Source organism: Heteronotia binoei, chromosome 8 (assembly GCF_032191835.1).
Source record: "Heteronotia binoei isolate CCM8104 ecotype False Entrance Well chromosome 8, APGP_CSIRO_Hbin_v1, whole genome shotgun sequence".
Taxonomy (NCBI): Eukaryota; Metazoa; Chordata; class Lepidosauria; order Squamata; family Gekkonidae; genus Heteronotia; species Heteronotia binoei.
In genome coordinates, this window is record NC_083230.1 from 127,823,738 (window position 1) to 127,849,641 (window position 25,904).

At 51.9% G+C, this 25,904-nt stretch overlaps 1 protein-coding gene and 1 non-coding gene across 2 annotated transcripts; both read right to left on the bottom strand.

Moving 5' to 3' along the window:
- Nucleotides 1-13,368: 13,368 nt before the first annotated feature.
- OPN1SW (opsin 1, short wave sensitive) lies at nucleotides 13,369-25,257 on the bottom strand. Its single transcript, XM_060246038.1, has 5 exons — nucleotides 24,915-25,257; nucleotides 19,982-20,150; nucleotides 17,046-17,211; nucleotides 14,222-14,461; nucleotides 13,369-13,503 (listed from the first exon to the last, which is right to left on the bottom strand). The coding sequence occupies exons 1-5, from the start codon at nucleotides 25,255-25,257 to the stop codon at nucleotides 13,381-13,383; spliced, it is 1,041 nt and encodes a 346-aa protein (XP_060102021.1). The 3' UTR covers nucleotides 13,369-13,380.
- On the bottom strand, nucleotides 18,313-18,380 carry TRNAT-AGU (transfer RNA threonine (anticodon AGU)). The gene has a single exon. It is a non-coding gene; the product is annotated as a tRNA-Thr (tRNA).
- Nucleotides 25,258-25,904: the final 647 nt, after the last annotated feature.

Here is a 25,904-nt window from a genome sequence, read left to right on the forward strand (position 1 = left end):
AGTAGAACCCCACCACACATCCCCTTTCGTCGCTCGAGCGAACACAAAGCCGGCAGTGAAAGAAACTTGCGTTATCTCGTCCCCCAAGTTCCTTTTGTTTGCCCCCCCTTTTAGGAGGTTTTATCTCGTAGTGTAAATGGAGTTTTATATAATGTACTACAGACAAAAACTGTGTCTTAATAAAAAAAAAATGTTTACATCCCTGCGGGCTCTGCGAGTGCGATGTGTCGGCGCCGGTCCAAAGTTGGGCGACTGCAGGGCTGGAACAGAAGAGCCAGCTTGGATCAGGGCAGAATCACATGAAGCTGCCTGATACTGAAGCAGACCCTCCGTCCATCAAAGTCAGTCTTGTGTATTCAGACTGGCAGCAGCTGTCCAGGGTCTCCGGTTGAGCTCTTTCCCGTCACCTCCTGCTAGGTCATAAGGACGTAAGAGAAGCCATGTTGGATCAGGCCAGTGGCCCACCCAGTCCAACACTCTGTGCCACATAAGAACATAAAAGAAGCCATGTTGGATCAGGCACAATGGCCCTTCCAATCCAACACTCTGTGTCAGATAAGAACATAAAAGAAGCCATGTTGGATCAGGCCAGTGGCCCCTTCAGTCCAACACTCTGTGCCACATAAGAACATAAAAGAAGCCATGTTGGATCAGGCCAGTGGCCCATCCAGTCCAACACTCTGTGTCACATAAGAGAAGCCATGTTGGATCAGGCCAGTGGCCCCTTCAGTCTAACACTCTGTGTCACATAAGAACATAAGAGAAGCCATGTTGGATCAGGCCAGTGGCCCATCCAGTCCAGCACTCTGTGTCACATAAGAACAGAAGAGAAGCCATGTTGGATCAGGCCAGTGGTCCATCCAGTCCAACACTCTGTGTCACATAAGAACATAAGAGAAGCCATGTTGGATCAGGCCAATGGCCCATCCAGTCCAACACTCTGTGCCACATAAGAACATAAAAGAAGCCATGTTGGATCAGGCCAGTGGCCCATCCAGTCCAACACTCTGTTACATAAGAACATAAGAGAAGCCATGTTGGATCAGGCCAATGGCCCATCCAGTCCAGCACTGTGTCACATAAGAACATAAGAGAAGCCATGTTGGATCAGGCCAGTGGCCCATCCAGTCCAACACTGTGCCACATTACATAAGAGAAGCCATGTTGGATCAGGCCGATGGCCCATCCAGACCAGCACTCTGTCACATAAGAACAGAAGAGAAGCCATGTTGGATCAGGCCAGTGGCCCATCCAGTCCAGCACTCTGTGTCACATAAGAATATAAGAGAAGCCATGTTGGATCAGGCCAATGGGCTATCCAGTCCAACACTGTGTCACATAAGAACATAAGAGAAGCCATGTTGGATTAGGCCAATGGCCCATCCAGTCCAACACTCTGTGTCACAGAAGAATATCAGAGAAGCCATGTTGGATCAGGCCAATGGCCCATCCAGTCCAACACCCTGTGTCACATAAGAACATAAGAGAAGCCATGTTGGATCAGGCCAGTGGCCGATCCAGTCCAACGCTCTGTGTCACATAAGAACAGAAGAGAAGCCATGTTGGGTCAGGCCAATGGCCCATCCAGTCCAACACTCTGTGTCACAGAAGAACATAAGAGAAGCCATGTTGGATCAGGCCAATGGCCCATCCAGTCCAACACTCTGTGCCACATAAGAACATAAGAGAAGCCATGTTGGATCTGACCAATGGCCCATCCAGTCCAACACTCTGTGTCACATAAGAACATAAGAGAAGCCATGTTGGATCAGGCCAATGGCCCATCCAGTCCAGCACTCTGTGTCACATAAGAATATAAGAGAAGCCATGTTGGATCAGGCCAATGGGCTATCCAGTCCAACACTGTGTCACATAAGAACATAAGAGAAGCCATGTTGGATCAGGCCAGTGGCCCATCCAGTCCAACACTCTGTGTCACATAAGAGAAGCCATGTTGGATCAGGCCAGTGGCCCCTTCAGTCTAACACTCTGTGTCACATAAGAACATAAGAGAAGCCATGTTGGATCAGGCCAGTGGCCCATCCAGTCCAGCACTCTGTGTCACATAAGAACAGAAGAGAAGCCATGTTGGATCAGGCCAGTGGTCCATCCAGTCCAACACTCTGTGTCACATAAGAACATAAGAGAAGCCATGTTGGATCAGGCCAATGGCCCATCCAGTCCAACACTCTGTGCCACATAAGAACATAAAAGAAGCCATGTTGGATCAGGCCAGTGGCCCATCCAGTCCAACACTCTGTGTCACATAAGAACATAAGAGAAGCCATGTTGGATCAGGCCAATGGCCCATCCAGTCCAGCACTCTGTGTCACATAAGAATATAAGAGAAGCCATGTTGGATCAGGCCAATGGGCTATCCAGTCCAACACTGTGTCACATAAGAACATAAGAGAAGCCATGTTGGATTAGGCCAATGGCCCATCCAGTCCAACACTGTGTCACACAGTAGCCCCCCCCAAAAAAAACCCCTGGTGCCATCAGGAGGTCCATCAGTGGGGCCAGGACACTAGAAGCCCTCCCAAGCACCAAGAATACAGAGCATCACTGACCCAGAAATAAGAAAATAAGAGAAGCCATGTTGGATCAGGCCAATGGCCCATCCCGTCCAACACTCTGTGTCACACACTGGCCAAAAAGCACCAGGTGCCATCAGGAGGTCCATCAGTGGGGCCAGGACACTAGAATCCCTCCTACTGTGCCCCGCCCACAAGCACCAAGAATACAGAGCATCACTTGCCCCAGACAGAGAGTTCCAACAATATGCTTTGACTCATAGCCACTGATGGAACTTTGCTGCATATGCTTATCCAATCCCCTCTTGAAGCTGCCTATGCTTGTAGCCACCACCACCCCCTCCTGTGGCAGCGAATTCCACGTGTTCATCACCCTTTGGGTGAAGAAGGACTTCCCTTTATCAGTTCTAACCCGACTGCTCAGCAATTTCGTTGAGTTCCCATATTGTGAGAAAGGGAGAACTGCGGGCTCCTGTCACGTCCTGCCCAAATCGATAGGCAGCTGGCCTCTGTTCTAAGTCTGTCTAGCTCAGTATACCCCTCTCCGAGGGGCAACAGCTCTGCAGGGTCTCAGGCCAGGAGCACATTCAGACAACCGCTGGGGTTATCCCCAACCTGGCGCTCACCAGCTTTCCCTGGCGCCTGCCAAGTGCTTCTATAGAACAAGGGTGGCCAGTCTGTGGCTCAGGAGCGACATGTGGTGCTTTCACACAGTTTGGGTGGTTCTCTCTCCCTCTGCCCTGTTGGCTGGCTTGGAGAATGCATTTAAAGTTAAAGTTGCTTTCTTTCCATCTTTTCCTCCTACATAAGAACATAAGAGAAGCCATGTTGGATCAGGCCAGTGGCCCATCCAGTCCAACACTCTGTGTCACATAAGAACATAAGAGAAGCCATGTTGGATCAGGCCAATGGCCCATCCAGTCCAACACTCTGTGTCACATAAGAGAAGCCATGTTGGATCAGGCCAGTGGCCCCTCCAGTCCAACAATCTGTGTCACATAAGAACATAAGAGAACCGGTACTCCTGGGGAGGGGAAGGTATGACGGTGGGAACAGGCGGAAATGGAAGGGAAGGGGATCGAGACAAGACAGTGCTCGACCACCTTCCAGCCTGCGTCCCATCCCAATGGTGACAGGTAGCGGGGCAAGGCGAAATTACTCGCCTCCGTCACTGGTGTTATGTAATGCCAGGTCCATTAACAACAAGACCTCTGTCCTTCGGGAATTCCTGCTTGAGCAGGACATGGACCTGGCATGCGTGACCGAGACCTGGGTGCGCGATGGGGAGACTATAGCTCTCTCCCAGATGGCGCCCCCGGGATACTCGGTCTTTCACCAGTCGCGGACTAGCGGGCGGGGGGGAGGGTTGGCCCTGTTCATTCGAGAGGCTTACTCCTTCCGGGCCCTCCCCGCTCCGGAGATCAGGGGCATTGAATGTGCCGGCCTGGCGTGGGATGTCGGGGAGGGGTTGGCGATCTGGCTGGTGTACCGACCGCCTAACGCACCGGCCAGTGCCTTACTATCCCTGATGGAGGCCGCAGCAGGATGGGCATTGGAGCACCCGAGGCTTTTGATCCTGGGTGACTTCAATGTTCATGCCGATGACGTGACCTCTAATCAGGCGATGGACCTAGTGTCTTCCATGGCGACACTAGGACTCTCCCAAGTAGTTACGACACCCACGCACCAGGCGGGTCACATGTTAGACTTGATCTTCGCGTCGGGAGTTTTAGTGAACGATCTTTCTTCTATAGCAGTGCCATGGTCAGATCACTATGCCCTCAAGGCTCGTCTGGACGTCCCACCCCAAGCCCGTTTAGGCGGCGAGCTTATTTTAGCTCGCCCGCGGAGCCTGATGGACCCGGAACGGTTCCAGACGGCTCTGCGGGATCCCTGGCCCCCTGGCGACTCCCTCGATGACCTGGTGGAGTCTTGGAATGATAGGCTCGCCGGGGCCATAGATGAGATCGCACCTAGACGTCCTCTGCGCCCTCGGTCAAGGCCGACACCCTGGTATAACCAGGAGTTACGGCATTTGTAACGGGGACTCAGACGACTAGAGAGGCAATGGCGGCGTACTCGAGACGAGGCGACTCGAACATCTTATAGAGAGTTTATGAAGTCCTATGAGATGGCAGTCAAGGCCGCAAAGAAAACATACTTTGCGGCGGAGATTGCGTCCGCAACTTCGCGCCCGGCACAACTGTTCAATACAATTCGGACCCTTACAACACTGCCACAGGGCAGACCAAATTCTAATGAATTGGAAATTGCCTGTGAGGCTTTTGCGAATTTCTTTGCGGATAAAATCGCATCACTCCGTTCTGACTTCCCTGCCATATTAGACACAGTTAGTGAACCTGAGGCTCCGTGCCTGTCTTCGGATCGAGTTCTGGACGGCTTCAGTGCACTCAACCTGGAAGAAGTTGACAGGATTCTCCTATCTGCACGCCCAACAACTTGTAAATTGGACCCGTGCCCCTCCTGGCTTATTAAGACCTGCCAGAGGGAGCTAAGATATCCTATACGGGATATCATAAACAGATCCCTACTGGAGGGGCATTTTCCATCAGCGCTTAAAGAGGCGGTGGTCCGTCCCCTCTTGAAAAAAACAACGTTAGATCTGGCCAAATTGGCACACTATCGGCCGGTTTCGAATTTGCCCTTTTTGGGCAAACTTATTGAGAGGGCAGTGGCGCTGCAGCTACAGAGTTTCCTGGAGGATGCTTCAGTCCTTGACCCCTACCAGTCTGGTTTCCGCCCGGGCCATGGGACGAAGACGGTGCTGGTCGCCCTGGTGGATGATCTTCAGCGGCATCTGGATCAAGGCGGCTCGGCGGTGCTGATGTTGTTAGACCTATCGGCAGCGTTCGATACGGTCGACCATCGGCTCCTGGCGTGCCGCCTTGCCGACGCAGGGATTCAGGGGTTGGCCTTGCAATGGCTTTCCTCTTTCCTTGAGGGTCGGGGACAAAGGGTGGCGATTGGGGAGGAACTGTCCCGGAGACACATGCTTGACTGCGGAGTGCCTCAGGGGGCGGTACTTTCTCCGATGTTATTCAACATCTATATGCGCCCCCTTGCCCAGATTGCCCAAAGGTATGGGCTGGGTTGTCATCAATATGCTGATGACACCCAGCTCTATCTGCTCATGGACGGCCGGCCCGCCTGCGCCCCAGAAAATCTGGACCGGGCGCTACAGGCAGTGGCTAGGTGGCTTAGGCTGAGCGGGCTGAAGCTGAATCCGGTGAAGACAGAGGTCCTTTGCTTGGGTCATTGCGGCCCGGGAAGGGAGATCCCCCTGCCGGTTTTTGACGGCGCGCCGTTGATAGCGGCGAGCAGGGTCAAGAGCTTGGGGGTACTATTGGAGCCTTCACTGACGATGGAGGCTCAGATAGCAGCCACTGCCAAGTCCGCATTTTTTCATCTTAGGCGGGCGAGGCAATTGGCCCCCTTCCTGGAACGTGATGACCTAGCAACAGTGATTCACGCTATGGTCACCTCGAGGTTGGACTACTGTAATGCCCTCTACATGGGGCTACCCTTGTGCCGGACCCGGAAACTGCAGTTGATGCAGAACGCCGCTGCCTGGCTGCTATTAGGGCTCCCAAGATGGGAGCACATACGGTCGGGGCTCCGGGACCTGCACTGGCTGCCAGTAATATTCCGAGTCCAGTACAAGGTGTTGGTCATCACCTTTAAAGCCCTATATGGCCTAGGACCTGCCTACCTTAGGGACCGTCTCTCCTCACATGTTCCCCAGAGAGTACTACGATCGGGTTCACAAAACCTGCTGGTAATCCCCGGGCCAAAGGAGGCCCGTCTAAAAGCCACCAGGTATCGGGCCTTCTCAATAACGGCACCCTACTGGTGGAACCAGCTGCCGGAGGAGGTGCGGGCCCTGTGGGACCTAGGGCAGTTCCGCAGGGCCTGTAAGACAGCCCTCTTCCGGCAGGCCTATAACATCTAACTGACAAGCAGAACATCTTCTGGATGGAACAAAAATGCATCTATAGACCGCTGCTTTTATTCTTATTCTTATTTTGTTATTAATTATGGTTTTAATTTATTTGTAAATGTTTTTAAACCAAACTTATGTAAATTATAATGTTGTGAGCCGCCCTGAGACACTTCGGTGAGAAGGGCGGGATATAAGTCTAAAAATAAACAAACAAACAAACAAACCAAGTTGGATCAGGCCAGTGGCCCCTCCAGTCCAACAATCTGTGTCACAGAAGAACATAAGAGAAGCCATGTTCGATCAGGACCAATGGCCCATCCAGTCCAACACTCTGTGTCACACAGTGGCCAAAAAAATTATTTATATACACACACATATACACACTGTGGCTAATAGCCACTGATGGACCTCTGCTCCATATTTATATCTAACCCTCTCTTGAAGCTGGCTATGCTTGTAGCTGCCACCACCTCCTGTGGCAGTGAATTCCACATGTTAATCACCCTTTGGTGATTTGGTACTTCCTTTTATCTGTTTTAACTTGACTGCTCAGCAATTTCATCGAATGCCCACGAGTTCTTGTATTGTGAGAAAGGGAGAAAAGTACTTCTTTCTCTACTTTCTCCATCCCATGCATTATCTTGTAAACCTCTCTCATGTCACCCCGCAGTCAACGTTTCTCCAAGCTAAAGAGCCCCAAGCGTTTTAACCTTTCTTCATAGGAAAAGTGTTCCAACCCTTTAATCATTCTAGTTGCCCTTTTCTGGACTTTTCCCAATGCTGTAATATCCTTTTTGAGGTGCGGTGACCAGAATTGCACACAGTATTCCAAATGAGACCGCAGCATCGATTTATACAGGGGCATAATGATACTGGCTGATTTGTTTTCAGTTCCCTTCCTAATAATTCCCAGCATGGCGTTGGCCTTTTTTATTGCAATCGCATACTGTCTTGACATTTTCAGTGAGTGATCTACCACGACCCCAAGATCTCTCTCTTGGTCAGTCTCTGCCAGTTCACACCCCATCAACTTGTATTTGTAGCTGGGATTCTTGGCCCCAATGTGCATTACTTTGCACTTGGCCTTCCCTCCTATTTTCCTTCCTTCTTCCCTCCCTCCCGGCTCTCAAACATGACATTCTTGTCTTGCGGCTCTCAAACATAAGAACATAAGAGAAGCCATGTTTGATCAGGCCAATGGCCCATCCAGTCCAACACTCTGTGTCACATAAGAACATCAGAGAAGCCATGTCGAATCAGGCCAGTGGCCCATCCAGTCCAACGCTCTGTGTCATACAGAGGCCAAAAAACCCAGGGGCCATCAGAAGGTCCATCAGTAGGGCCAGGACATTAGAAGCCCTCCCACTGTGGCCCCTCCCAAGCACCAAGAATACAGAGCATCACTGCCCCAGACAGAGAGTTCCAACAATACGCTATGGCTAACATCTGACCTTTTTTCTATGTGGCTCCTACGTTACACAAGTTTGGCCACCCCTGATATAAAGCGAGTGGGCTCAGGTGTGGCTTTACTCTGTGAGGCTCCTGATTGGCCGCCGGAGACTTGATTGTGTAGATTCTTTACCTGCTTTGGCAGAATCTGCCACCCCGGCCCAAGGAGCTTCCTTGTAAGAGTGAAGGTTCAGCTACGGAAGGGATTTTGTGGCTGGCTCCGCCTTCTCCAGCAGCCATTTTGCGGCCCCACCCGCCACCCTGCGGCAGAATTCCGGTGGTGCCTGAAGGCTCATCAAAGTGGGCGACCCCAGTCCTGGGATCCACAGAGAAGGGTGCGAGGGAGTTCTCGCGACTGCCTGCTAGAACCGGCCGGTTTCCAAATACCTGCCCCCAAACCACAGTTTCCCCTTTGCGATTCGACAGCCAAGGAGATACCAGCACTCCCCAAAGTCATTTTGCATCAGACAGGTTCGCTTGATTTATTGGAGCAGCTCCTCGGCCCTAATGCTAAGACAGATAAAGGGACAGGCAGATATATACAAGCAGTGAAAGCGTCTTGTTAGATTCTCAGGTGTGCGCTGTACATTAAAAATATATATACATATCCTTCAGTGTCGGGAAGAGAGAACGGGCTTCGTCACGGGGAGGTTTATGCCACCGTAAGGTTATCTTCTCGTGTTTTATCCTTGGCAGCAGGATAACAAGGCCCGCCGTGGGAGAAAGGAGGACTTATAAACGTTTTTGATAGGATAATAAGAGACCAGCTGCGCAGATCAATCCCTTCTCCTCTTCCCAGGGAGCTCCGATGCAAAATTGGGGCTGCAGGTGTGTGCGTTTGGCTTCCTACAGCCTCTGTTTGTCCCCTCAGGTGGAGAAATCCAAATCCCTTCGTCTCCTGGGGAGAACGGAACGTACAATAGACGTTTGCAGTCTTTTGAGGACAGCCAATGGCCATGCTAGGGGGAAAGGTCAGGCTTTTGAGTGCGGGCAGGGGTGGGGGGCATTGCGCTTTGACTGCGCTGATCATGGGTTTGCAGCGAACATCCGAGGAGCGCGGAAGTGGCCAGAGAGTTTGTACGCCGCCCCCCAGCCATGTGAATTCTTGGACGAATTCCCTGCTGCTTTCTCTTGTCCCAAAGACCAGTTTTCTCTCTCTGCGTAGCACCCCCTCCCCAAAAGACGTGCCCGGTCTTCCCTTCTCCCCACCTCTCCCCCTGTATCTTGCCTTTCTATCGTAAAACTCTCTTGTCCCTCCTAGATTCCATACAGCACCTGGCACACCGCTCCCAGATGAGCCCTGGAACAACAGTGGGTGGTCTTCCATGGCACACGCACACACCAGTTGGGTGTAGTGGTGTAGGGCATGGACTCTTATCTGGGAGAACCGGGTTTGATTCCCCACTCCTCCACCTGCAGCTGCTGGAATGGCCTTGGGTCAGCCAGAGCTCTCTTATCTGGGAGAACTGGGTTTGATTCTCCACTCCTCCACCTGCAGCTGCTGGAATGGCCTTGGGTCAGCCAGAGCTCTCTTATCTGGGAGAACTGGGATTGATTCCCCACTCCTCCACTCACAGCTGCTGGAATGGCCTTGGGTCAGCCATAGCTCTATTATCTGTGAGAACCAGGTTTGATTCCCCACTCCTCCACTCACAGCTGCTGGAATGGCCTTGGGTCAGCCAGAGCTCTCTTATCTGGGAGAACCGGGTTTGATTCCCCACTCCTCAACTTGCACCTGCTGGAATGGCCTTGGGTCAGCCAGAGCTCTCGCAGAGCTGTCCTTGAAAGGAGAGTTTCTGTCAGAACTCTCTCAGCCCCACCCACCTCACAGGGGCGTCTGTTGTGGAGGAGGAAGGTAAAGGAGACTGTGAGTTGCTCTGAGACTGAGATTCGGAGTGGAGGGCAGGATACAAATCCAATATCTTCTTCTTCCCTTCATCATTTCTACTCTGTTCTGTTTTAGAGGCAACTTGAGCTTAACTCAGATGGCTGGGTTCCCGCGGGTCTAGAGATGTTTGGGAGGGCAGGGGGGGGGGCATTAGATACAGAAAGGGTTCCCAGCGTGCTGCCCAGGGGCACCAGGGTACTTGGCGACCCTTTTCCGGGCACTCACCGAGTGCTTTTTGAACATGGGCTTTGGCCCCCAGGTCTTCTGAGTGGCTGTGCAGAGCTAAAGGCCTCCTGTTAAACGGGCACGTTGCCGGAAACGTTGAAGAGTCGCTGTTCGAGTCACGTGCAGCCTCACTTCCTGACATTTTGTGGTTGGCTCCACCTCCTGTGGCGACCATGTTGTGGTCGTGCCACTCCCCCCATCTCGGAATTCCAAAGGGGCCTGCAAGCCCACATGGGCGGGGGATCCTTGGTGTACAGCACAGTTAAAAACTAGCGTCAGAATTTGGCTTTCTGCAGGGCTCTTCTTCCGCTTTTGCGGTGAAGGGTTTCTAGTCCTTATGATGGCAGCTTTAAAATGGGTTGTCAGTGACTATCAGTGAGCTGGAAAATGAAAGAGGGGCCCTGGATGGGAACTTGAATACTTCTGCTAGTCCCTGGATTCTCCCTCACTCCATTTCTCTCCACACACGCCACTGACCGTCCTCGGGCTTTGTCACCCATCTCTCCCTATCTGTCTACAGGGGTGTCAAACATGAGGCCCGGGGGTCAAATCAGGCCCCCAAAGAGCTCCTATCAGGCCCCCGAGCAACTGTCTGTCATCTGCTTCCTTCTTCCTCTCTCTTGCTTCCTTCTGCATCACAGCTTGCTTTGCCAGGCTTGCTCAATCGCACAGGAGCTACGGAGCAAAACCTCAATTTTCTCCATTGGCTGAGGCTCCTCGGGGAGGAAGGAGGGCGGGAGAGCTGGCTTTGCTAGGCGCTCTCAATCACACAGCAGAGCTACTGAGCCAAGTCTCTCTTCCTTCTCTTGGCTGAGGCTCCTCCCCCTCCTGGTCCCCTGGGAAGGAAGGAAAGCGCCAGAGCTTCCTTTGCCCAGTTCCCTGGATCTCATGGGAGAGATACAAAGAAAGCACCTTTAAGACCAATGAGTGCTGATTTTTTAAAGATGTTTTAAAAAAAATTGTTGTGTTTGTCTATGTCCTTTATAAAGTTTATATCTCTGCTAGCTAATCATAAATAGGTACGGTCATGGCCCGTCCCAACCCGACATGGCTCAGCCCAACAAGGTTTCATTTATGTCAGATTCAGCCCTTATAACAAATGAGTTTGACACCCCTGGTCTACAAACCTGGGGCAAAGCCGATTAGTAGGCATTGGAACATGTGCACATCAGAGGGTTGCCAACTCCAGTGTGGGAAATTCCTGGAGAGATGCCTGGAGGCAGTGAAATTTGGGGTCACAAAGGCAATTTAGCAGGGTGTAATAACAGTCTAGGACTTCTGTTTCTCCTAGACTCTACGGTATACCATAGACCACAGGGGTGGCCAAACTGGCTTGGGAGCCACGTGTGGTTCTTTCACACATCTTGTGTGGCTCTCAAAGCCCCCACCGCCCCATTGGCCAGTTTGGAGAAGGCATTTGTCCCCTTCGCCGAGCCAAGCCAGCCAGCGGTTTGAAGAATGCATTTAAAGTTCAAGCTGCTTTCTTTTCACCTCTCCCTCCCTCCCCCACCTATTTGCTTTCTTTCCAATCTTCCTTTCCATTTTCCCTCCCTCCCTTCCTGTCTTGCCGCTCTCAAACGTCTGACATTTATTCTGTGTAGCTCTTACGTTAAGGAAGTTTGGTCACCCTTGCCATGGACTCTGCCTTCCGATGCTACTTTACCTTCTACGGAAACTGATCTCGGGACTCGAGAACAGTTGTAATTTTGGGAGATCTCCAGCCCCCACCGGGAGACCGGAGAACAAGCATAAGCGCCGTTTATCACTGGCTCCTGTGACAGAATTGGTCCTTAACAAACCAATACAAAAATATATATAGAAATAACGTCCAAAATTTTTTGTCCAAAAATATTTATTGCTCTTATTTCTTAAAGCATTTGTGGCGGACTAAGTAAGTAATTCACAAGACAGGGCAAGTTTAGATCAGGGCCAGCAGGATGCGTTTATAACACATTTTGTTTGTCAGGCTGGTTGCTGTGCTGTGCTGTGCTAATTTTGTAGATGAAACTGTTTTTGTTTTGTTTTTCTTTCCCTATCTCTTTCTCTTTTTGAATAAATATATTTTTACTGTTTAAATGCTGGCAGTCAAACTCTGTACCACCTAGATCCCCAGACCGCTTTAGACCACGCTGTGTTGAGAAGGGGGCCCCGGGGAAGGGGGAAGGCATGCAGTTGGATAAGGTGCCAATCCTCCAGGGGTGCCCCAAAGAAGCGCTGAGGTCTCTGTGAAACCCAAGTGCAGGGTGGCAGAGGACCTTGAGGCCTGGCCTCACAGCTGGAGAGGGGGGTTGGGAGTCCTGTTCCTCTCAATCTGAACCCCGGGACTGAGCAGGTGGTGGCAGCGCGCCCAAGGGGCAGGAGGAGAAATAGCTCCCTCCAGGAGTTGGCGACTCCATAGGGAGCTGACGGGACCGGGTCTGAAGGCAGAATCGGGCCGGTTCCGCCACAGCATTATAAAGTCTTAAAGTATTATTTATAAAGTATATAGCATTATTTATTAAAGTGGGAAGTCACAACCTCAAGGGTATGAAAGTTTTCCAAAGTCACAGATTAATTCCCAATTTCAAGAACTCATCCTTGAAAGTACTGCAACAATTTGCTTTGCGAGAGTGGGAGTCGATGTGAAAAGTGAATAAGCGGTGGCTTAGACAAAGCTTTCAGCGAAACGGGGGAAATAGATTGGTTTTGCCTGTCAGCTTCCCCCCCCCCCCCCCTTTGGGGAATTAATCTGTGATTTTGGAAAATTTTCATACCCTTGAGGTTGCGACTTACCACTTAATAAATAATACAATATTTTTGGACAAAAAGTTTTGGACATTATTTCTATATTTTTTGTATTGGTTTGCTAATTCTGTCACAGGAGTCAGTGGTACGCTTGTTCTCCAGTTCCACGCCCTGTGTGACACTTTTCCGGTCGCCCACCTTGGAGACTGGCAAGCCGAAGAAGGCCGGACTTCTCGAACTGAATGTGGTCCTGAACGAACGATTTCTGCAGCAGTTGTGCCAAAAACGGAGCCCTGAATAATACTGGGAAGTTCAGTTGGAGGGAGAAGCGGGATTGCCAAGATTTCCCATTGGCGTTCCGGTGAAATCCCACACAAGGCAGTTCTCTTCCTCCCTGGCCCCTTGAAAAAACCAAACCGTCCTGTCCATGAGAAGGTAAGAGACCAAATGAACCAAATAGGGATGTCGTGGGAGAAAAAGGGAAGGGGCTCTCTGATCCCATGAGCCACGAGATTTGCCTGGACGCCTTGGCCCTTGTGGGGGCGGTCGGGGTGCCTTGGTGTGTCCTCTGCTCCTTGGGGGTCCCGCGGACCGGCTCCTTAGCTTGGGGCGACCTGGCTGGAGGAGACGGAGGAGACTTCGGTTTTCTGGGAGGAGCTGGAAACTTCGGAGTCTTCGGCCATGGGCTTCCCACACACCATCTCCATGATGCACCCTCGGAACTGGGGGAAGGAGAGGAGGGGGGATGCTTTAGACCTATCTGGATGGGGTCAAGGGTCATCATGCCTCTCCCATCCCCCTGGCAGTCAGTCAGTCAGTCAGGCCCCCCTGCCAAGCCTAGGGTTGCCAAGTCCAATTTCAGAAATATCTGGGGACTTTGGGGGCGGAGCCTCGAGACATTGGGGCGGAGTCAGGAGCAAGGTTGTGACAAGCAGAACTGAACTCCAAAGGGAGTTCTGGCCGTCACATTTAAAGGGACCGCACGCCTTTTCAATGCCTTCCATCCACTGGAAATAATGAAGGATAGGGGCACTTTCTTTGGGGGCTCATAAAATTGGACCCCCGGGTCCAATCCTTTTGAAACATGGAGGGTATTTTGGGGAGAGGCACTGGATGCTATGCTGAAAATTTGGTGCCTCTACCTCAAAAAATAGCCCCTCCCCGAGCCCCAGGTACCAGCAGATCGATTCGCCATGATACCCTATGGGAATCGGTCTCCATAGGGCACAATGGAGTGGCCAGCAGACATTTCCCTCCCCCCCCCCGCCCCCGTTTTCTGATGAGCCTGAAGCAGGCGGAGGGCCTCCAACCCAGGGAATCCCCTGCCCCCACCTGGGGAGTGGCAACCCTAAGGCAGAGCTGGCCCTGGGCTCAGTTCAGTTTTGCAGCCCTGCCCCAAAGAAGCCATTTCCCCCGAGGGGCCGGCTGCCGGAGACTCACGTGCTTGTTCATGAAGCAGTAGATGATGGGGTTGTAGACGCAGGAGCTCTTGGAGAAGAAGGCCGGGATGGTCACCATGCGCAGGTCGATGCCGTGGTTGCGGTTGTTCACCATGTACATGGCCAGGGCCGCGTAGGGGACGTAGCAGAGGCAGAAGGAGCCGACCATCACCACCACCATCCGGGACACCTCCCGCTCGGCCTTCTGGGTGGTGGCCGACTCCTGCTGCTGAGCGGCTACCTGTGGGCGACCACAGAATCAAGGTCAGATGCCTGAGAGCTGCAAGACAGGAGGTGTTCAGGTGTTTGAGAGCTGAGAAGAAGGGAGGGAGGGAGGGAGGGAGGGAGGGAGGAAGGAAGGAAGGAAGGAAGGAAGGAAGGAAGGAAGGAAGGAAGGAAGGAAGGAAGGAAGGAAGGAAAAATAGATGGGGGAGGAAGGAAAAATAGATGGGGAGGGAAGAGAGGGAAGGAAGGGAGGAAGGAAGGAAGGAAGGAAGGAAGGAAGGAAGGAAGGAAGGAAGGAAGGAAGGAAGGAAGGAAGGAAGGAAGGAAAAATAGATGGGGGAGGAAGGAAAAATAGATGGGGAGGGAAGAGAGGGAAGGAAGGGAGGAAGGAAGGAAGGAAGGAAGGAAGGAAGGAAGGAAGGAAGGAAGGAAGGAAGGAAGGAAGGAAGGAAGGAAGGAAGGAAAAATAGATGGGGGAGGAAGGAAAAATAGATGGGGAGGGAAGAGAAGGAAGGAAGGAAGAGGGGAGGGAGGGAGGAAGGGAGGGAGGAAGGAAGGAAGGAAGGAAGGAAGGAAGGAAGGAAGGAAGGAAGGAAGGAAGGAAAAATAGATGGGGGAGGAAGGAAAAATAGATGGGGAGGGAAGAGAGGGAAGGAAGGGAGGAAGGAAGGAAGGAAGGAAGGAAGGAAGGAAGGAAGGAAGGAAGGAAGGAAGGAAGGAAGGAAGGAAGGAAAAATAGATGGGGAAGGAAGGAAAAATAGATGGGGAGGGAAGAGAAGGAAGGAAGGAAGAGGGGAGGGAGGGAGGAAGGGAGGGAGGGAGGAAGGGAGGGAGGGAGGGAGGGAGGAAGGAAGGAAGGAAGGAAGGAAGGAAGGAAGGAAGGAAGGAAGGAAGGAAGGAAGGAAAAATAGATGGGGAAGGAAGGAAAAATAGATGGGGAGGGAAGAGAGGGGAGGAAGGGAGGAAGGAAGGAAGGAAGAGGGGAGGAAGGAAGGGAGAGAGAGAGATGTGGACAGAAAGCAACTTTAAAATAGATGGGGAAGGAAGGAAAAATAGATGGGGAGGGAAGGAAAGGAGGAAGGAAGAAGGGAGGGAGGAAGGAAGGAAGTAAGAAGGGAGGAAGGAAGGGAGGGAGGAAGGAAGGATGGGAGGGAGGAAGAAGGGAGGGAGGAAGGAAGGAAGAGGGGAGGGAGGAAGGAAGGGAGAGAGAGAGATGTGGACAGAAAGCAACTTTAAATGCCTTCACCAAGCTGCTGGCTGGCTTGGCTTGGAGGAGTGATTTAAAGAGAAATGCCTTCTTCAAGCTCTCTTGACTGGGTAGTAGGACCATTGAGAGTCGCACAATATGTGTGAAAGAGACCCCTGGGTTTAGGAGTTACCCTGTCTACAGCTGCCTTTTCTCCTTGGATCGCCAGCTCTGGGCTGGGAAATTTCTACAGATTTGTGGGTGGCGGAGGGCAAAGTTTGTGGGTGACTGGCAGTTTCAGTTAGCAAAACAAACCAAATGTGTGAATAAAACTGGAACAAGGAAGGAAGAAGAAGAAGTCTGCAGATTTATACCCTGCCCATCTCTCTGAATCAGAGACTCGGAGCGGCTCACAATCTCCTATATCTTCTCCCCTCACAACAGACACCATGTGAGGTGGGTGGGACTGAGAGGGCTCTCACAGCAGCTGCCCTTTCAAGGACAACTCCTACCAGAGCTCTGGCTGACCCAAGCCCCTTCCAGCAGCTGCAAGTGGAGGAATGGGGAATCAAACCCGGTTCTCCCAGATAAGAGAGCCATGGCTGACCCAAGGCCATTCCAGCAGGTGCAAGTGGAGGAGTGGGGAATCAAACTCAGTTTTCCCAGATAAGAGAGCTATGGCTGACCCAAGGCCATTCCAGCAGCTGCAAGTGGAGGAGTGGGGAATCAAACCCTGTTCTCCCAGATAAGAGAGCTATGGCTGACCCAAGGCCATTCCAGCAGCTGCTAGTGGAGGAGTGGGGAATCAAACCCGGTTCTCCCAGATAAGAGAGCTATGGCTGACCCAAGGCCATTCCAGCAGGTGCAGGTGGAGGAGTGGGGAAGCAAACCCAGTTCTCCCAGATAAGAGAGCTCTGGCTGACCCAAAGCCATTCCAGCAGCTATGAGTGGAGGAGTGGGGAATCAAACCCGGTTCTCCCAGATAAGAGAGCTATGGCTGACCCAAGGCCATTCCAGCAGGTGCAAGTGGAGGGGGGGGGTAATCAAACCTGGGGGTGTGGCATATGCAAATGAGTTGCGCTAATGAGAGAATAAAGGAAAGAAAGTTATAAGAGACGATAATGAAAGAATCAGAGAAAGAGAGAAACGAAGAAAGAATAAGGAAGGAAATAAATAGATGGGGGACGGAGAAGGAAGGAATAGAGAGGAAGGGGGCGGGCAGAGGGGAAACAGAAAGAAACAAAAATAGGGAACGGAAAGAGAGGGAGAAAGAAGATGGGGATGGGTTTCCCAGCCTGGATCTGTCAACTTACACCCCCTCCCACCCATGTGCCGCTGATGGTCCGGGGGTCTAGCAACTGAAGTGCATCTTCATACATACAAACAAATGCATGCACACAGATAGTGTACTCACCGCTCGAAGGGCGCTCAAAAGCTGCGAGTAAGAGAAGATGATGATGGTGAGCGGTACGATGAAACAGAGGATGAAGAGGAACCAGGTGTAGTATTCGCTGTAGTACTTGGTCCCCACGGTGTACCAGTCCGGCCCACAAGAACACTGAAGACCTTCCGGGATGAACCTAGGGGAGGAGGAGAGTTGGTTTTATACCCCGCTAAAGGAGTCTCAGAGCAGCTCACGATCTCCTTCCCTTCCTCTCCCCACCACAGACACTCTGTGAGGGAGGTGGGGTTGAGAGAGCTCTCCCAGAAGCTTCCCTTTCAAGGACAGAGTGTCAGAGCGGCCTACAATCTCCTTTCCCTTCCTCCCCCACAACAGACACCTTGTGAGGTGGGTGGGGCTGAGAGAGCTCTCCCAGAAGATGCCCTTTCAAGGACAGAGTGTCAGAACGGCCTACAATCTCCTTCCCTTCCTCTCCCCACCACAGACGCCCTGTGAGGGAGGTGGGGCTGAGAGAGCTCCCAGAGAACTGGAATTGGCCCAAGATTACCCAGCTGGCTGCCTGTGAATGAGGAGGGGGCAATCAAACCCAGTTCTCCAGATTAGGGTGCACCAGATTGGAGTCCCAACCACTCCGCCAAGCTGGCTCTCAGCTGCTCAGCTGTTTGGTTAAATGTCTCCCCTGCTTTCTGCTCCCCATGAAAAGCCACAGGGAGCGGAAAGCAAGGGTTTAAGAAGATCGCAGATTTATGCCCCGCTCTTCTCTCTGAATCAGAGTCTCAGAGGGGCTTACAATCTCCTTTATCCTCTTCCCCCACAACAGCCACCCTGTGATGTGGGTGGGGCTGAGAGAGCTCTCCCAGAAGCTGCCCTTTCAAGGACGACTCCTGCGAGAGCTCTGGCTGACCCAAGGCCATTCCAGCAGGTGCAAGTGGAGGAGTGGGGAATCAAACCCGGTTCTCCCAATTAAGAGTCCACACACTTAACCACTACACCAAATTGGCTCTCTTTAAATGGCTCACAAACCAGGACAAACCTTGTTGGTTTGCGAGCCAACCTCTCTCAGCTCATACGTGTCCGTGGTTCGGTTCTTGGTTCTGCCACAAACGGAACTGCAAAAATGAAGTTCGCGTCTATCATATATGAACATATGAAGTTGCCTTATACTGAATCAGACCCTCTTTGGTCCATCCAAGTCAGTCTTGTCTACTCAGACTGGCAGCGGCTCTCCAGGGTCTCCGGCGGAGGTTTTTCAAGCCTACTTCCCTGGACCCTTTTGAGTTGGAGATGCCGGGGATTGAACCTGGGACCTTCTGCTTACTAAGCAGATGCTCTACCACTGAGCCACTCTCTCTCCCCTGACAAGCAGTGGTTCTCCAGGGTCTCAAGCGGAGGTTTTTCACGCCTACTTGGCCTGGACCCTTTTTAGTTGGAGATGCCGGGGATGGAACCTGGGACCTTCTGCTTACCAAGCAGAGGCTCTATCACTGAGCCACTGTCCCTCCCACATTTCCCTCATTCTTTTTGGAGCGTTGCTCTGGATCTCAACCCCAGTAGATGCTGGGTTAAAATCTTGGTCAAGAATACCGCACATTACATGCTTTTTCTTGTTGCTAGAAGAAAGGTGCTTTTGCTAGTTGCAGGGGCTGTATGTGGGCTAGCGCTTTGGGTAATAGTTTAATTGGCGGAGGATGTGGGCACAAACCACTGCTCTCAGGCATCACAAGTACCTCCATGCCCTTTATTGGCAGCACCTCCTTTCCTTCCCTCCCCCTTCCCCTTTTCTTAAACATCCAGTGTGAAATAGAACTCTGTGAATGCAGAGAAGGTAGAGAAAGAAGTCCTTTTCTCCCTTTTTTACAGTACGAGAACTCGTGGGCACTCCATGGAATCGCTGAGCAGCCGTGTTAGAACTGATAAAGGAAAGTCCTTCTTCACTCAAAGGGTGATTAACACGTGGAATTCACTGCCACAGGAGGAGGCGGCGGCTACAAACATAGCTTCAAGAGGGGATTGGATAAACATATAGAGCAGAGGTCCGTCAGTGGCTATTAGCCACAGCATATTATTGGAACAGGTTTTTTAGCCTCTGGCTCAGAAATATTTGTCAGCTCAGGAAAAATGCCCCCAAAGCAAACTAATTTATGCAGTAGCTCACAACTGTAATGCCCGTAGCTCATGAAGTAGAATTTTTGCTCACAAGACTCCACCACTTAGAGGGAATATTGCCACAGGGTATAGATGGAACTCTCTGTCTGGGGCAGTGATGCTCTTTATTCTTGGTGCTTGCGGGGGGCACAGTGGGAGGGCTTCTAGTGTCCTGGCCCCACTGATGGACCTCCTGATGGCACCTGTGTTTTGGCCACTGTGTGACACAGAGTGTTGGACTGGATGGGCCACTGGCCTGATCCAACATGGCTTCTCTTATGTTCTTACGTCTGGGGAAGTGATGCTCTGTCTTCTTGGTGCTTGGGTGGGCGCACAGCAGGAGGACTTCTGGTGACCTGACCCCACTGGTGGACCTCCTGACGGCACTTGGGATTTTTTGGCCACTGTGTGACACAGAGTGTTGGACTGGATGGGCCATTGGCCTGATCCAACATGGCTTCTGTTATGTTCTTATATGATACAGAGTGTTGGACTGGATGGGCCATTGGCCTGATCCAACATGGAGTCTCTTATGTTCTTATGGCTCTGCTGGTGGACCTCCTGATGGCACTTGGGGGGTTTTTTGCCACTGTGTGACACAGAGTGTTGGACTGGATGGGCCATTGGCCTGATCCAACATGGCTTCTGTTCTCTGGAATTCCCAAGCCTGCTCACTTCTTTGTGACTTGCCTTGGATCTTAACGAAAGGATTTCTGCTGCTGGTCTTGTCTGGATGTTCTCCTGCCTTGAATTCTGGCAGTTAAACTCCCCCCCACACACCTTGGTTTCTGCCCCCAACTCACCTGCTCCACCCGAAATAGGGAGGAATGGAGACTCCGATCCCGATGAACCAAGTCGCTGCCACCACGAAGGAGGCGTGTTTGGCGCTAAAGCGAAAATTCCCGAAGGGCTTGCAGATGACGATGTAACGTTCAAGGGCCAGGAAAGCCAGGGACCAGCCGGTGACCAGACCTGGGCAGGAAAGACAGGCAGGTAAGGTCTGAAAAGAGTGAGCTCAAACACAACCTAGGAGTCACGGCCTCTCCAGCGTCCTCTTACGCCTATCTTGGGGGTCGCTTCATAAGAACATAAGAGAAGCCATGTTGGATCAGGCCAGTGGCCCACCCAGTCCAACACTCTGTGTCACACAGTGGCCAATATATACACACACACACACACACACACACACACACACACACACTGCGGCTAATAGCCACTGATGGACCTCTGCTGCATATTCTTATCTAACCCCCTCTTGAAGCTGTCTATGCTTGTAGCCGCCACCACCTCCTGTGGCAGTGAATTCCACTTGTTAATCACCCTTTGCGTGAAGAAGGACTTCCTTCTATCTGTTTTAACCTGACTGCTCAGCAATGTCATCGAATGCCCACGAGTTCTTGTATTGTGAGAAAGGGAGAAAAGCACTTCTTTCTCTACTTTCTCCATCCCATGCGTAATCTTGTCAACCTCTATCATGTCACCCCGCAGTCGACGTTTCTCCAAGCTAAAGAGCCCCAAGCGTTTCAACCTTTCTTCATAGGGAAGGTGTTCCAGCCCTTTAATCATTCTAGTTGCCCTTTTCTGGGCTTTCTCCAATGCTATAATATCCTTTTTGAGGTGCGGCGACCAGAACTGCACACAGTACTCCCAATGAGACCGCACCATCGATTTATACAGGGGCATTATGATACTGGCTGATTTGTTTTCAATTCCCTTCCTAATAATTCCCAGCATGGCGTTGGCCTTCCCTCTATGCTGCAATGTCTTGTTTGCCAAAATTCTGTTTTGTGAGCTACTGGGATTAAAGTTAGATCCAAGCGGGCAGCCATGTTGATCTGAAGCAGTAGGAGAAAGCAGGAGTCAAGTGGCACCTTTAAGACCCACAAACTTTTATTCAGAACGTAAGCTTTCGTGTGCTCCTCGTTCTTCGGACGAGGGCATCAGGTACAGTGGGCTGAAAGACAGGCAGCCGGTTGATCAAGAGGGCAAACCCATATAGAGCCGGGATCACACGGTGGAATGGTGTGACAGTGTGACGATTTAGAAGGCCATTTGCTCTGGATAGCCATAAAAGGTAATAAAAGTCGCCTGCCAATCAGTGTTGCTGCAAGTCTAAGTAAATTACACAAGGACATGTATTTCCTTGTCGTCCACCTAATTTACTTCTCAACGTCAATCTATGCATCGTATAGATTGCACGTAAAGTTGTGAGCTCCTGCATAAATCAGTGTGCTTTGGGGCCATTTTCTCCTGAGGTAAGATAAAAATGTGTGAGCTGGAGGCTAAGAATCTGTGAGCGGGCTCACACTCGCTCAACTTAGAGGGAACACGGACTTCTTTTTGTAGCAGGAGCTCCTTTGCATATTAGGCCACACACCCCTGAGGTAGCCAATCCTCCAAGAGCTTACGGGGCTCTTCGTACAGGGCCTGCTGGAAGCTCCAGGAGGATTGGCTACATCAAGGGGGTGTGGCCTAATAGGCAAATGAGGTCCTGCTAGAATTCCTCACAGGGCTCTTCCTACAGGGCCTGCTGGAAGCTCCAGGAGGATTGGCTGCATCAGGGGGTGTGGCCTAATAGGCAAAGGAGGTCCTGCTAGAATTCCTTACAGGGCTCTTCGTCCAGGGCCTGCTGGAAGCTCCAGGAGGATTGGCTGCATCAGGGGGTGTGGCCTAATAGGCAAAGGAGGTCCTGCTAGAATTCCTTACAGGGCTCTTCGTCCAGGGCCTGCTGGAAGCTCCAGGAGGATTGGCTGCATCAGGGGGTGTGGCCTAATAGGCAAAGGAGGTCCTGCTAGAATTCCTTACAGGGCTCTTCGTCCAGGGCCTGCTGGAAGCTCCAGGAGGATTGGCTGCATCAGGGGGTGTGGCCTAATATGCAAAGGAGGTCCTGCTAGAATTCCTTACAGGGCCCTTCATACAGGGCCTACTGAGAGCTCCAGGAGGATTGGCTGCATCAGGGGGTGTGGCCTAATAGGCAAAGGAGGTCCTGCTAGAATTCCTTACAGGGCTCTTCGTCCAGGGCCTGCTGAGAGCTCCAGGAGGATTGGCTGCATCAAGGGGGTGTGGCCTAATAGGGAAAGGTGGTCCTGCTAGAATTCCTTACAGGGCTCTTCGTACAGGGCCTGCTGGAAGCTCCAGGAGGATTGGCTGCATCAGGGGGGTGTGGCCTAATAGGCAAAGGAGGTCCTGCTAGAATTCCTTACAGGGCCCTTCATACAGGGCCTACTGAGAGCTCCAGTAGGATTGGCTGCATCAGGGGGTGTGGCCTAATAGGCAAAGGAGGTCCTGCTAGAATTCCTTACAGGGCTCTTCGTACAGGGCCTGCTGAGAGCTCCAGGAGGATTGGCTACATCAAGGGGGTGTGGCCTAATAGGCAAAGGAGGTCCTGCTAGAATTCCTTACAGGGCTCTTCCTACAGGGCCTGCTGGAAGCTCCAGGAGGATTGGCTGCATCAGGGGGTGTGGCCTAATAGGCAAAGGTGGTCCTGCTAGAATTCCTTACAGGGCTCTTCGTACAGGCCCTGCTGGAAGCTCCAGGAGGATTGGCTGCATCAGGGGGTGTGGCCTAATAGGCAAAGGAGGTCCTGCTAGAATTCCTTACAGGGCTCTTCTTACAGGGCCTGCTGGAAGCTCCAGGAGGATTGGCTGCATCAGGGGGGTGTGGCCTAATAGGCAAAGGAGGTCCTGCTAGAATTCCTTACAGGGCCCTTCATACAGGGCCTACTGAGAGCTCCAGTAGGATTGGCTGCATCAGGGGGTGTGGCCTAATAGGCAAAGGAGGTCCTGCTAGAATTCCTTACAGGGCTCTTCCTACAGGGCCTGCTGAGAGCTCCAGGAGGATCAGCTACATCAGTGGGGTGTGGTCTAATAGGCAAAGGAGGTCCTGCTAGAATTCCTTACAGGGCTCTTCCTACAGGGCCTGCTGGAAGCTCCAGGAGGATTGGCTGCATCAGGGGTATGTGGCCTAATAGGCAAAGGAGGTCCTGCTACAAAAAAAAGTCCTGATTAGGCCACACACCCCTGAGGTAGCCAATCCTCCAAGAGCTTACAGGGCTCTTTGTACAGGGCCTCCTGTAAGCTCCCAGAGGATTGGCTACCTCACGGGTTTCGTGAAGGGGAAAAACGGGGAGAGAACAATGATGTTGAGCCGCCATTGGGGAGGAAGCTGGGGTGTGAATGAAATTAAATAACGGAAATTCCCCGAAGGCAAAATTAGGGACAGTGATTTACCAGGTTCAGGGGGACTAGAATTAGGACTATCCCTAGTAAATAGTAAAGAAGTAGAAGTTATTGGATTTATACCCCGCCCTTCACTCTGGATCTCAGAGTCTCAGAGCAGTCACAATCTCCTTTAGCTTCCTCCCCCACAACAGACACCCTGTGAGGTGGGTAGGGCTGAGAAAGCTCTCCCAGAAGCTGCCCTTTCAAGGACAACTCCTGCAAGAGCTAAGGCTGGCCCAAGGCCATTCCAGCAGGTGCAAGTGGAGGAGTGGGGAATCAAACCCGGTTCTCCCAGATAAGAGTCCGCGCACTTCACCAGTGCACCAAACTGGCTCCCAAGAAGAGGACTGTAGATTTATACCCTACCTTTCTCTCTGAATCAGAGTCTCAGAGCGTCTTACAATCTCCTTTATCTTCTTCCCTCCCAACAGACACCCTGTGAGGTGGGTGGGGCTGAGAGAGCTCTAACAGAAACTGCCCTTCCAAGGACACCTCTGTGAGAGCTATGGCTGACCCAAGGCCCTTCCAGCAGCTGCAAATGGAGGAGTGGGGAATCAAACCCGAGAGCCAGTTTGGTGTAGTGGTTAAGTGTGCGGACTCTTGTCTGAGAGAACTGGATTTGATTCCCCACTCTTTCACTTACAGCTGATGGAATGGCCTTGGGTCAGCCATAGCTATCACAGGAGTTGTCCTTGAAAGGGCAATTTCTGGGAGAGCTCTCTCAGCCCTGCCCACCTCACAGGGTGTCTGTTGTGGGGGGAGAAGATATAGGAGATCGTAAGCCGCTCTGAGTCTCTGATTCAGCGAGAAGGGCAGGGCGTAAATCTGCAGTATTATTCTTCTCCCAGATAAGAGTCCGCACACTTCACTACTACACCAAACTGCCTCTCCAATTTGGTGTAGTGGTAAATGAGGCATGGGGCGGCCGACTAGAAGATGAAGAAGAATTGCAGATTTATACCCCGCCCTTCTCTCTGAATCAGAGACTCAGAGCAGCTTACAATAGCCTATATCTTCTCTCCCCACAACAGACACCCTGTGAGGTAGGTGGGGCTGAGAGGGCTCTCACAGCAGCTGTCCTTTCAAGGACAGTCTCTGCCAGAGCTATGGCTGACCCAAAGCCATTCCAGCATCTGCCAGTGGAGGAGTGGGGAATCAAACCTGGTTCTCACAGATAAGAGAGCTATGGCTAACCCAAGGCCATTCCAGCAGCTGCAAGTGGAGGAGTGGGGAATCAAACCCAGTTCTCCCAGATAAGAGAGCTATGGCTGACCCAAGGCCATTCCAGCAGCTGCAAGTGGAGGAGTGGGGAATTAAACCTGGTTCTCCCACTTAAGAGAGCTCTGGCTGACCCAAGGCCATTCCAGCAGCTGCAAGTGGAGGAGTGGGGAATCAAACTCGGTTCTCCCAGGTAAGAGTCCATGCACTTGACCATTACACCAGACTGGCTCTCAGAAAGGGGACCGACTCACAACTATCTCCTTGAGGCCTGTTTGTTCTTGACCAGTTTCGTTACCTGCCAGAGAGCCCAAAAAGGCTTCCAGGGCACAGATGTGTTTCCCGAAGATGAAGTAGCCCTGCGAACTGGATACGAAGACGGTGAAGACGGCGACCACGCAGAAGAGGAAGCCGGCGGCTGACACGTTCACCAGGATGTAGTTGAGCGGCTGCCGCAGCTTCTTATACTTGACGATGGCCACGAGGATGATGGCGTTGAGCGGCGTGCCAGCAAAGAAGACGAAACCCATGAAGGCCGTCTGGAAGTAGAAGGCCCACATCGGGGCGATGTGGTATTGAGGGCCATCAAAAGGCCCCACGGAGGAGATGTTCGCAAAAAGGTAGAAATCTTCTCCGGACATCTTTTCTGGCTCTGGGTTCACCGTGCAGAGCCGGTCCCGGTAGGTTTGGACCTCCTGTTATAGAGTGCTGGAGGAAGGAATCCACTTAACGGCTCAAGCGGGGATCAGGAGCTAATCCTGCTCATCCCAGAGGCAAACTGGGAGATTAAGGGCTCCTAAGACCCTTCCCTTCTGGCCCTTAAACCCTCCTGAGAGGGTAATCTCGTTTGGTGTGCCGGTCGGAGCCGATTGCGGAGGGCGAAACCAATAAAGGCAGTCGGGCCGGACTTAGCCTCTCGGAAGGCTTTGCTCAGGGGTGCCGAGAATGCCGACTGCTTCCCCTTCCATCGTATAATCGGAAACTCGGTTCCTGTAAGAATTGATCCTTGCTCTGGAGGGTTATGTAACGGAAGCAAGTCATACAAGGTGACGCGCACCCAACAAAGTCCCCTTGAAAGAGGGTTGTCAGGTCCAACTCAAGAAATATCTAGGGACTTTGGGGGTGGAGCCAGGAGCAAGGGTGTGACAAGCACGATTGAACTCCAAAGGGAGTTTTGGCCATCACATTTAAGGGGACCGCACACCTTTTAAATGTCTTCCCTACAATGGAAATAATGAAGGATAGGGTCACTGATGTGTGTGTGTGTGAGAGGTATCTATGATGTTCC